This window comes from Pipra filicauda, unplaced genomic scaffold (genome assembly GCF_003945595.2).
Source record: "Pipra filicauda isolate LSUMZ 115617 unplaced genomic scaffold, ASM394559v2 scaffold74_size2892960_pilon, whole genome shotgun sequence".
NCBI lineage: Eukaryota > Metazoa > Chordata > Aves > Passeriformes > Pipridae > Pipra > Pipra filicauda.
In genome coordinates, this window is record NW_024104920.1 from 1,118,788 (window position 1) to 1,132,220 (window position 13,433).

Consider the following 13,433-nt stretch of genomic DNA (forward strand, 5'->3'; position numbering starts at 1 on the left):
AGCATCATGTGGCTTCATATTTGATACAGTATGAACGAAACAATAAATTTTTCAGTTCAAGGTAAACCAGCAACGATCACGTTGAAAAAACAGAATTTTGCTTGCCAGGCCTCAAGCTGGAAGTATAGAAAGCATATTTCTATAAGCATATTTTTATGCAGAGATTCAGCAAATCTGATTATAAAACTATTTATACTGTGGCTTCCTAAATGATTTTTTCATTAGTCAGTTTTCAAAATAGAATCTTGTCTTAAAATATAGGTTGTCTCAGTTAGATAATGGAAAAATCCAGAATAAATAAATTATATCACCACTGAAACATATGAAGATCTGGAATATTCTGTCTGGTTTTAGTGTCCCAATTACAAGAAAATGACTGACATATTGGAGCAAGTCTAGCAGAGAGCCACCATGGAGATCAGGTTCTGGAACATTTCATGGATAAAGAGGGGCTGAGAGATATGGTTCAGCCTTAGGAAGAGAAGAGTAAGGGCAGATCTTATTGCTATCTCCAAATACCTAACCAAGATTGTAGAGAAGATGCCAGACTTTTCTTGGAGGTGCACAGTGGAAAGGGCAATGAAAACATGTTGGAATGTGGAAAATTCCTACTTGACACATGGATTTTTGAATTTATTTTTTTTTAACCATAAAAGTGGTTAAATATTGGACCAGCTTGCACAGAGCGGTCACAGAATTTCCATTCTTGGGGATTGTTAACACTCAGCTGGATATGGCCCTGAGCAACCAGCTTTAGTTGGAGGTTGGCCAAGATGGCCTCTGGAGGACCCTTCTCATCTGCATGATTCTATGATTGACTGCTCTGCTCCAAAATGTTATTTAGGTAATCACAAAAACTCACATTTGTTTTAGTTGCTTCTTCTGTGTCCACTATCTTGTGAGACTTTTTTCTCCATTTGTTCTCACCCTATAGTTCCATGGCCTTGGAAACCACAGTCTGACTTTCTTACAATGGCTTCTCTTTTGCAAGCAGACGTAAATCTAGCATTGAAGGAAACAAGGTTAAGCTTCTCCTTTCTAAAGCTGGATAACTCAGTCTTCAACTGTCACCAAATCATCTATTTATGGGTTTGCTTCCAAGAAGCCTTACACAGATCCTTTCCTCTACAGCCTGATTCTACTCACAGTTTACAAAGAGAGGACAATTGTACAACTTTAGCAAGAAGACACGGGCCCAAAAGGGAACCAGCTGTAACAGACTACACAAGTTTGATGTGCACAGCTTAAAATATCTGCAAAGAAACAAAACTTATCATTGTAAAAAAAAGAAACCTGGAATGTGTCACACTGATTATGCCTTTCCAAAATGGAGACTCCTTCTAAAAAATGCCAGTTATTGTTCAAAATTTTAGTAATGACTAAGACACTTGCATATGAGCACCCAAAACCCCAATCAACAGATTGACTGAGTACACCATATATACAGGTGAAAAATATCTTCCTTTACAAACATAAGAGATGGTTCCAAAGCTCAAATTTTGGCTTTAGAGCTCAAGACCTGCTACAGAGAGAGCCTGAGAAATTTGAAATCTGCTTAGGTCTCTTATCCCCCTTTTTCCATGTTTTTTAGGTTATTTGGATCTGTGATGTAGATATAGGCCTGCCTTTACAACAAATTTCAGCTTTTTTTTTACCATGGGGCTCTTGTTCTGCCATATCTAAATAAGATGCCAACAAGACCATAAATGACAACTGGAAGTAAATAAACAGTCTTGATTGGCTTTTCCCAATTTAAATAGTGTGGTGCTTCAACTGTCACTTAAAAATTAAGGTTTGTAGACTACCAATAGTGTGTCTAAAGCCAGGTGTGTCCACAGGCCAAAGGAGGACATTTATGCAGGTTCACAGCCAATGAATATCATAGTGGTGGGTTTGAGAGCATACACTTTGGGACACTACAGTAATGAAATTCTAGGATTCTCTTACCCTTTTTTCAATTTAACGCATTGACTGGATGCTCTAGTTTCACAGACCTGAGGTTTCAGTTCCCATCAGACATCCTCCTGAGGGACAGCAGGGGGGCAGCACCAATCTCTGCTCTCTGGTGACCTGTGACAGGATCCGAGGGAATGGCATGGAGCTGTGTCAGGGGAGGTTTACGCTAGATATTAGGAAAAGGTTCTTCCCCCAGAGGGTGGTTGGGCACTGGAACAGGCTCCCTAGGGAAGTGGTCACAGCCCCAAGCCTGCCAGAGTTCAAGGAGCATTTGGACAACACTCTCAGGCACATGGTGGGATTCTTGGGGTGTCCTGTGCAGGGCCAGGAGCTGGACTTGACGATCCCTGTGGGTCCCTTCCAACTCGGGATTTTTTGTGAGTCTGTGATCTGGCAGATCTGTATGTTCCATCACAAATTCGATCCTAGGGCCCTCAGTCCCAGTGGAACAGCTGAGTGAAACAGCCATAAAAAGTATGCAAATACAGAAGTAGAGAAATACGAGATTGTCAGCAAGCAGTGCTCTGCAATTTTTAAATGTATACATATATATATGTAAGCATATATATATACACATATAGAGTATAGTTAGTTTTAAATCTTTGGAATAAACTCAATTTTTGTTCTCTCTCTCTTTCTTTCTGACTTTCTTTTCTTTCACTCTCTCTCTCAAGCTCTTATCATGAATATTACATCATTGTCCCTAAAAGATGGTTACATTTTGGTCCATATTTCATGCCATATGGGCCAGACATCGTATTTCCCCCCTGTCCCCAAAGTGTTCAGTTGACAGTCACAGTGTTTTGTGAAAACTGTGAGGAAAACCAGCATCTTTCGAGTAAACTCAATCTCTCACTGGAACCAGAGGTTGCAAAATGCTGAGAATTCAAGTGCCAAGGATCCTGGTGACAGCTCTTAAACATCTATTCAGTTTCTTGTTTGCTCTTTTTTCCCTTTAGAGTATAGTTTTACCTCCCAAACATAAATTAAGGGAAATATATAACAGTCAATGAGTCAAAACAGTCAAAGGGCAGTTGGCTAATACAGTATAAAAGAGCAGCAACCATTTGTGGACCACGTGCTATTCTGATTCATTTCTAGACACCTTGTAGGGATGGTCCCAGAATATACAAAATATACAACTTAATGACCACCTGCCTGCTTGCATAGGCCGTTTTTATGGTCCTAAATGCAGTCTTTGGAGTCAGGGCCAGTGTCAAATAGTTTCAAATACAATTTATGGCAATACATTTTTTGTGGGTTTTTTTCCTTTTGTAATGAAGACTTTAATCCACTTTGAGCCAACGAAATCAAATTATCAATAGGACGGAAGGGTGAGCATGAGACCTCCACTTCTCCTTGATGGTTCACACAGTAGGCCAAAATGGACCTCTAGGTTAGTAATACTTTAGACCAATCATTTGGAAAAGGCTCACTGCTGTATGTAAAATCCCTTCCTTCCTTCACCGTTCACATGGTTACACTTTTTCATATAGGAGTGGCCTACAGTATCAACTTGATGAATGGAGAAGGAGGACTTTGATAATTTCTTTAAAAGGCTAATGATGAATGAAGCCATTGTACTTGGAAGAGGTTCTCGATTTCCCAGTCAAAGACTGGAGCAGGAGTTTTGGCTTGGGGTTTTTTTGTGTGTATAAGATGCTCAACAAACATTAGCTTTAAATTAAAACATTCTGCAGGTGCTCTTTACACAAACAAAAGTCTAATGTTTTAAATTGGTTAGTAGAACAGCAAGAAAAAGCAACATAATTCACCACTAAATCACCGTGGGCTGTGGCTAACATCCTCATATGATGTGGAAGGAATCCCGTAGTCATGCCTGTGTGGCCAGTCCCAGACTGATATCCAGGTGAAGACAAGGAGTTCTGAAGATCACTTGTTTGTGGAGAAAAGAGAAAAAATGTTTAAGCTTCCAAACAAGTTTTAAAGTTTTTTGTTCAAAAAATAAACAAGAAGTCCTAGCTATGGCAATAAGGTGAGGCTTACAGAGATATTAGGTGCTGTTTTTTTAGGGGTTTATCCCTTGGCTACTTAGCCATCATGGCAGCAGCTTCCAGAGTCCCTAGTGCATATGTTGTGCAATAGCCAAAACAAAAATTAAAATAAAAACAACCAACAAAAATATAATCCTCCATGAAGTCTACATAAACTCAGGCCAAGAAGAGGATATTTGTGTCACAAGTGTCACTCCACAGTCTACTGCCATTAAGGCCACTGGTATTGACTTAAAAGGATCTCAATAGCTCAGTTCTAGGAAGAAGAACCAAAACCAAGACAGATCAAAGTGTCTGTGAGAAGTCTGATGCACTGAACATTAGGAATTCTCAGACAAAGAACAAAAAAAACCAAGAGGTTCATTTTGGCTACCAAACTGGGATTTGGTTTTCTAGGTCATTGGTTTCCCCCCATCTATTTAAAAAGGAAGTTAGTGCTACAAATATGCAACTTCAAGACAACATATTCTTCTACTGAGTTGCACTGAGAAGCAAGTTAGATAAGCCCCTCCTCCTGCCGTCCACTGCAGGGAAGCCTCCTGTGTTTTCTTTGATTTCCGTTGGCAAAAACAGGAAACAAATCCAAGAGGGATGAAGTACTGTAAGCAATTGTTCTTTTCCACTGACTTCACCACTACACCATTTCCTCGCCTGCATCTTCTCCCATCCAGCTGGGGCAAGGCATAAAAGAACCGATGTACGTATTGAAGTATCACTGGGTGCAAGACAGTGTGAGCATGTGGCCCCTGTACAGAGGATTACACGGGATCAAGTTCTCTTCTCCTGTAAGGTAGCACGTTGTAACTTGAGTTCCACTTTCATCTCACAACACTTAGCCCAGATGACATCTATGCCAAGCTGACTGATATTTAGATGTGTCTCTTCATGTGGAGGGCAAGGTGATCCGACCTGGAAAAACACCTGCAACATAAAGCAATCGGGAAATGAAATAAATATAGGATTTCAGAAAACAGGGTTTCTGCTCCTTCCTTGTTAAGTACAAGAGAAAATATATATCCAAGTTTAGAGACATTCCTCGAGTTATCCATGGATCGCCACCAAACTGTGTGATTGACCTCTGTGACCACAGAGGGCCAACTATCTTGTCTCTTTGGCAGCTAAAGAGACTACTTTTCTCCATTCTCTGTTCCTATCCCTCCCTCTTCTTTCCTCGAGTCAAACATCAGGGAAGAGTGCTCATCTATGCACCTATATTATAAAATCAAGTATTTAGTGTGTGTGTTTGCATATAAAAAATTAAATAAACCAAATTAGTTTTATTCAAGTACTCAGCAACATCATTTTAAAAAACTCCAGCTTTCTCAAGTGCCCAGTACCTGCAACAAGCACCAAAGTATGATGCTAGTTTTGAAAGCTGAATTCTCGTTTCTAACTACAAATGGGAAGGAAAGCTGGTTCAGAGTTTGGAGGCTGACAATCCATCAGGCTACTTATCTCTCTCTTTCTCTCTACTGGGAATCTGGGTGCTAATATGTGGATGCTGATGAAAGCTATCTCCCTGAAGGATGTTGACAGAAGATAAAGTATTATGCTTATTTCGTAAGAGTGACAATTGAGAGACAGAGAAGGCAAGGAAATTGTAAATCACACAAGAAGAGTGGTAAACCCAGAAAAAGAAGAAGCCAGGACTTGAGCTTTCAACTTCTATTCTTTATCCACAAAGTCATTTTTTATAATCTCATAAGAAAACATAATGTTTTGACATTCTGAACATGTAGTTGGATCCTGATGAGATGGACTTAGAGCGGCAACTCTAGAGAGCTAGTTGAGTTTTGGGGCTGGTCTAAACATGCAGTTAATGGAGAATAAGGTAAAGCATGAATTTGAAATGAAGCATCTCTCCTTTATTAACTCCCTTGCTAAAGGCTTATGACTGCCTTCTTCTGAAGTTACTTAATCCACTTGTGAAGTGAGTTAAGAAACTCAGAATAAAACACACTTACTCCAGGAGAAGAGCAACCCCACAAAGAGTTAATCAGGAATTCGTATTCTAGAACAGCTACCTTTTTTTTAGTAGGCAAACTGCAGGGCACTCACAGCAGCAGGAACAGTAGCCCAATTTCAGGCACTTCACAGCACCAAGACGTCAGAGTGATCAGGGGAATAAGTTCTCAGGAGTTCAAAGGCTTTTCTTACTTGCCATTCAATATATGCCTTACTCTATCAAGACTGCCAGTAAGCAAAAGTTCTTTGTTGACTTTGTTCCCATTAGCTATGGGATTGAAAGCACCAACCCATTTCACACCCACCATCACAGTGTCATTTAAGATATGTATGGCATGAGAAAACAAACCGCGGGACAAGCAGGCAGTGGTTCTGGCTGTCTACCCCACAACCCAAAAATGGAGCCTGTCTGTCACAGTGGCAGGACTCAAGACACTTTCAGAAATTAAACTTCTTCTAGGTAATTCAAGTTGAGCACTAAAAACCAGGAGATTTCCAAGTTCCCTGCAAATCTTGGCTTGTCTCCTTTCCACCCTAAGCCACAAGACACTGCCTTATTTTTTTTAAAAAACATCTACTACAAATATCACATAAAACCCCACATGCCTATGGCTTTTGAATAAACTGGTTTTGTAGGCTCCAAGGGCACCATGAAAAGTTACTTCCAGAACAGACTTGCCTGACATGTCTTTTCACTGCTCCGCAGATTTAGAGTATAAAACACCCACCAATAATGGACAGAATAATATCCAAATGGCTTATTGTGAGCATCAGGATAGCTCATAGTCAGGCACTGAGTTATTTCAAAAAAAGCAGTAGTTGAGTATTTTGTATTTTTCAGGAAGAAGAAGGTAAAAAACAAACTGAACTACCCAGGAAAAAAAGCCAATACCAAAAGATAAAAAAAGAACACTCAGTCTAAAGGCAAATACCCAGAGGATAAACACCCTAAGAAAGCCTGAAAAAGAGGAGAACTATAAAAATGAAGATATTTCAAATAGTTAGGGGGTGTTTTCTGTTCTGCTGGAAGTATTCCCCTGCACATATTACCTATCTGCTTCTACAAGCAGAGATGAGTGATCAAGAAGTGCATTTCAAAGACAAAGAAACATTTCAATAAGGCAACTTTCACAAGAAAAGTCATATACTCATTTTCTATGAATGAGCATAGCTCTTCTCATGTCAGCTCTTCTCTACTTGCAGCTTACATTACCTTCAGAATGGCAAAAACTAAAGACTCCTAAAGAGGATGGAGGCTGCATTCCTCCAAGGTCCTACATGAACCTCAGCAAGACAGACGTGAATCTCACAATGGACTTTGGGCTTTCAACACAGCAGGCTCCATACAGCCAAAATGCACCCTTGGACCATCACCTCTCTCACCAGTCTAACTGAGAAAGCAGCGTGCTCTGGCTACAAGGGCTGCCAAAACAAAACAACAGCTTGAGCGGCTGCCAAAAAGGCATGCACCAGCTGGCACTTCAGTCTAGGACTAGTCATAAGACCACTACCCAAACAGCATGGCTTTTCCTCTCCAATTGCCTCTATTACAGATGCAACACCGGAAAGTGTACGCTGAGTCACACCCCAGCGAGAGCTGTTAAAAATACAGATTCAATACATTGTTTCACATCAGTAACCACCATATTAGCATCTAGTATATTTTTCAGTCCTATAATATTTTATAGCTAATAAAATGGTACCATAATTGCTAGTTTATAGCTAATAAAAGGTACAATTCTAACTTTTCACGTTCTTCCACTAATTTGGTTAGTTCTATCTCTTAGTAAGGCTGGTGGATGTGGACAATTATTTTCAACAGTAAAACAGTCCCTACAAAATTTTTGCAGCTAAATCATGCTGTCAAAAAGCCTATTGATTAGTGGGCACATTTTTTCTTTCCTTCTGGGACTAAAGGCAGCAGCAGAAGAGGTTCCACAGGATAAGCTGTCAAGGGAAACTCTTCTCTTCAAAAATTAAGAAACAGGAGCTTGCTGGTCTGTAGTCCTGCCCATGAGACAAGACCTTGCTCTGTACCTCTGGCTCTACAACATTTTCAGTTCCAGACCAGCTCTGCACATCGTATGTGGGGACATCACAGTCTTTTCCATCATCCATTCCTGAGTCCAGCTCCTCCTGGAAAGGACAGCTTACGCTAGAATTAGACATCCTAATTATAAAATTCATACAGTGATGTGTGACACATAAATTCCTTCCTTTCTCTTTCTGTTCTATCTCCTTAGCAACACAATACTGCTTGGCACTGAGGCCTCTGAAGGAGAAAGAGGAAAGGTAAGTACAATGAGAAGAGAATATATTGCTCAGCCATCTTTCTTACCAGCTGTGGATTTTCCACTGTGAGACGTGTTCATTCGAGTTAAGTGTGCTCTTAGCTTGCTGTCAACAAGGAAACCACATGCGCGTGTGCACGCACGAGCAGAGAGGAACATACACCCCAACAGTCTGGCACTAAGCTGCTATCTCCTAAACACATATTTATGCGGAAAAACTGAGTGTCACTACCCTGTCAAACTCTTCCCCTTGAAGTGCTGAGGGCTTGCACTGTGTGAGGAACAACCCTAGCTTGTGTTTCTGAAGAGCAAAATTCTTGGGGAATGCTAATGACCAGCATAACCCTGGTGTTTGGAAGGCACTAAGGACCTGTACACTGCTTTCCATATCACTTTAGTTGATTCTCCTTTATCCCCTGCTGCCACCAATCCACACAGCATTTGCAGCACATACGATATTAATCAAACCAGTGGTAGTTTGCCAGCTATAACTAACCATGTAATCTGTAGGTTGCATAGTGTTGTGTTAGGGCTGGAGCAGCAGGAGAAGAGAATCACGTCTTATCTCTTTTGTTATAAAATTGACCTGTACACAGAGGACATTCATCCCCCTTTGACATCAGCCAGAAGGTCAGACAGACAAGCACATCTGAAGACAGCCTTGGAAGGGAACTGCAGCCAGACTGTGTGAACAACATTCCCCTTTGCTATTTGAATCACCCCCTTCATGCTCTGATTGCCAAGATACAGCCTTCAAATCTGAACAACAACAGGCATAGGTTTTGTGCTACATCGTTGTTAAAAGAGCTCAAATAGGCTCCTTAAAATGTAACAAGCTGGCCACATCTACTGTCAATAATGGTGTGTGCAATAAAGGGTAGCAGTTCAAATACAGAGAAATTGTTCCCCAGCTGGAACCCTAGCTCAGGAAGAGGCACCTTTAACATTGAAAGTCTGCCTAAACAGCTAAGGACAGTTTTAGGCTCATGTTTCAGTGCTTGCTTGAGGTGACATCTGCAATAGGTGGTAGTAGAGAGATCTGGGAATGAGAAAAGAAGGAAAAATAGTAGTATGGCAGAGTGGAGCAAAAGAAGAACAGGCACTGCCACTCTACAAGCTTGCATCAACTAAGTGAGAGAGTAAGGACAAATCTGTCTCCTATCACCACACACGGATGGTATGGGCATGTAGTTTAACAGTGCACAATCCCCATGTAGTTTAACAGTGCACAATCCCCAGTACTCTTAACTTTATTAATAGTACTTTTCCTTCATCTACAGATTCAGCAGAAGAGCAGAAAATGCATTAGATGATTACAGGAATATATCTCTTGACTGCAGTGACTGAGTTTGCTGCCAAAGAGGAAAGCTAGATAGGAAGGGATAAATATGCGGAGGGAGAATAATGAACACTTAACAAAGGGCTGAAAGAGATCGAGGAGTTGAAAATACTGACTGTATTTCTTTAGCTTTCTGCTAAAACTATTGTTTGTCCTGACACAGAAACCCTGGGGCTTTGTGTGTACATGTGTGTGGGTATTTGTGGGGCCACGATGGTTTCTTCTTCAGAGGAATGAAAAGAGAAGGGTAATGCCTTACATCTAAAACAGAACATAACTGTTTTTCACAGAGGTGCTTAAACAAAAGCAGAACTGCAGAGGTCCCTACTTGGTTTATCCTGTCCCTCATTCTGAGCAAACAAAAGATAATCCAGGGATAAAACAAAAGATAATCCAAGAGGAAGCCCTCCGTGGGGGAAGGGGAACGGGAAGAGGGGAGACAAGGGCAGAAGAGCACTTAAGGAGATGAAGCTCTTGGAAAGGCAGGATGTGAAAATGATCAAATTTCCTTCCCATAAAAGGATGGGGTCTCTTGTTTATGTCCCACACATCCTCTCTCCACGCATATTCTCTGTTGGTCTGGTGTACCCAGAGGCTTCCTAGAGCCTTTATTGTATTACAAAACATTTCCTTATCACAGCCGAGAACCTTAGTGCTGCATTAAAAAGATGGGTAATTTTCTTAAGCCTCTTTTAAAAATATATATAAATAGGATTAGCTGGATAACATGTTCAGATGCAAGCACATTATTTGATTACTCAATAGTGGATCTAGGTTTCACCCAGGGCACTGCCAATCTTCAGCTGGGGGGTTGCGAGGGGGAGAAGTGCTCATTGTTCGATCCTGTCAGTGCTGTCAAAAGTCATTACAGGGCTAATTGCCTTTGCTCCACCCTGATTTCTTATCATTTGGGATTGGGGATGTGGAGGAGGGTGTCCTTTTGGTTTTGTTTCTAAATTCAAAGAACCCAGCTTTCAAAAGCACTCAGCACCAAGCAAGGATGACCAGATTTTTCAGACGAGCTCGGTGTTCATTGAAGTGGTAAAAAACTGTAAAAAGGAATTGGCAGTGAGTGGTCCTAACCGTGGCTCTCACTGGGAGCTGCTGGGTGCTCAGCTCACACCTCATTTCTGAGTGCCCAGAGGAGGACTGTTGCATGTCAGGCTCTTCAGGAACCTTGGCTCTGGGCACCTGTCAGGATTTTAAATCTGGGCCCACACAGAATGAAGGTGCAGAGTATTTCCCACTTCAAACAGATGTCAAGGGTGAGATTTAAAACTGTAAGAAAAGATTCACTAATTAGCAGGAATGCATAGAGATCACTGATATTACACAAAACAACCTTATGAACTTGAACTCTAAGATATGTCTAAATCACTCTTGTGCTTTTCAAAGTGGTGCCCTTTGTCATCTGTTATTGACTCTCCCCTGCTACATCCAGAGGGTTGAAACAGGTTGGACTCTGTGGTAAGAGAAGACAATGATCATACAATGAAATTAAGTGCTTTTTTCCTACAGGTTTCCTATAAATTTGGGGCACAAGAGCCACACACACTCTCCATCCCTCCTGCCATACACTCATGTTTTTGTGAGGCCCATCAGTTTTGCGAGGCTCACCCTGCCAAAATGTGGGCAGCCAGCAGTGGTGCTCAGGTTAGTTCTGGAAGCAGAGCAAATAGAGGGAGCTCTACCTTTGTGAGGGCACCAGGCTCACAGGACCAGGAGACAGAAAGCTTTGGAGATGCTTTGTAGAGAGGTCCATCACTGAAATAGTCTAAGGCCCTTTGGATGTCCTTTCTACTTTAAAGGTATTAATAAGAGCTGCTCTATGGACTGAATCCTGTGCCCACAACAGACACCAGCAGGGTTCAATCAGACCTACACCTAGTTCCACCCACATTTTTCTCTGTGCTGTGGGATGGAAACAGCTTAGACTGCTTAGGAAGTATTCCCCATCTGCCAGCCTGCCTGGCCACCGAGGCAGAGAAGACAGGGGAAAAGTGGAGGGCCTCTCCTTGGTTCAGGGATCGAGGCAGTGGGACAGGAGGACAGAAGGGGCCTCTCTCTGCTGGGAGACAGGTCTCTTGTCTTGGGGAGCTGGCAACTCCATACCAGTTACAAAACTCCCCGTTTCTTGAACACCGTATTAGGAAGCTGCATTACCTGTCACAATGGTTGCATTTAAAGGGCTTTGCACCCGTGTGCTTTCTGTAATGCCTTGTGAGCTCATCACTCCGTGCAAAACGCCACTCGCACCCTTCCCACGAGCACTTGTAAGGCTTCTCACCTGCAGAGGGGAGGAGAGAACAGTCAGTGTGGCAGCAGGATTACTGAATACTCAATTTGCAAGCCCTCTGTTATCCCACCTTGCCTCTGACCATCACACAATTCATGGCCAGTGTGGGATGGAAACAACTTAGGGCTGATGATGTATTGTACTGAGGATAGTTCCAGTCCAAATTTTATCACTGCTAAAATTCTCGCACAATCTTATTTCCCATTTCTAACAAAACCAGGCAATTACCCTTCAAAGAAACCCTGAGAATGTTCCCAAATGTCTACGCAGCTGTGTGGCTGAAGCTTGAGTCTCAAACAGCTTTTCAGTTTTCTCTATCCTTGCCAGATGAATTACTGTGGTACTTGAGTGACTGTATTAACATCTGAACATTCTGCAGATGTGCACCACTCCAGAGTGACAACCACTACTGCATCGCATGCTTTACCCTGAGTCTATTTACCCCTTGCATGTTCCCCCCAAGCATTCATGCCTGCTGCCCCCAAGGACTGCACCTTCTTTGGTCGCTTCTGACAACAAAAACTGTTCCTTGGTTCAAGAAATCATGTGTCAGGCAGCAACTGTGAGAGGATACATTTTTTCCTCTTTAAATCAGCTGGTCCTTCAGGCTTTTTGCACAACACCTTTATCAGATGTTTCTGCCTCAAAATATTAATGGTGCCACTGAAGGAAGTGGAACAGTGCAGTTGTAAGACAGGAGAGATTCTAGTCTGCTGGTAGGATTTGGACTCAATGATCCTTGTGGATCCCTACCAACTCAGGAACTCTATGATTCTGTGTTCACATCTACCTATCTTCTAATGCAAATCAGTCTCCACGAATCAAAGACTGCCATGGTGTAACATCTGTGGAGTCATAACACCTTCTGATGAAGAATTCCAAGGTCTCATGACTCCCTTTTTCTTATTCAGTGTACATGTATTGGTGTGCATTCAAATTTAATATATTCCCCCCCAGGACAAACGCTCCAGTCCATCTCCTCCTATATAAACTCCACGTCACTCTTCCCTATGCAATCAGGACCGTATGGATGCATTAGGAGAGAGCTGAGATAAAATGCAAACAAGAAATCACTTTCACTACCAAGCTTCTAAGATAGGAATTATAAACAGAGAAGGGATTATTACGTAATTTCTTAAAATTGCTAAGAAAGCGATCTTAAAAAACCCACCATGGACCACACTGAGGCTGCAGTCTGTATGACCCCCTAGGCCAGTCACACGAAACAATCACTTGACCACAGCAGACAGTGCAGAGACACAGATTTCTATATTTAGTGTGTCTATTCAGCAAGAAAAGGAGTGAGATTTGATTATGGGAGACCAATGTATTTCATGGTGACAAATTGGAGAGGCCAAAAGAGCAAGAAAAGTGACAAGGGCAAGAGAAGTGCATCAAAGTACATGAAAAAAAATGCCATTCTCACTCATGAGTGAGATTCTGTGGACTTCTTTTGCACAGGCAGCTCTGCTGCCCAGTGGTCATCCCCCCCCAGAGAGAACAGCAGAGTGGGCTGAGACCTTAATTGCAATTGAGCCATTTTACTGGCCTCTGACAAGCTTCTTTGGCTC

General features: G+C 41.9%; 1 protein-coding gene across 1 annotated transcript in view; it reads right to left on the bottom strand.

Moving 5' to 3' along the window:
• Positions 1-2,249: 2,249 nt before the first annotated feature.
• The window catches only part of KLF7 (Kruppel like factor 7), a 61,722-nt gene continuing 50,538 nt past the window's right edge, over positions 2,250-13,433 (bottom strand). Inside the window, exons 3-4 of the mRNA XM_027731505.2 lie at positions 11,730-11,853; positions 2,250-4,892 (exon numbers count right to left, since the gene is read on the bottom strand). Of these exons, the coding sequence (XP_027587306.1) occupies positions 4,841-4,892; positions 11,730-11,853 (176 nt within the window). The 3' untranslated portion in view covers positions 2,250-4,840. The remainder of the gene's footprint in view (positions 4,893-11,729; positions 11,854-13,433) is intronic.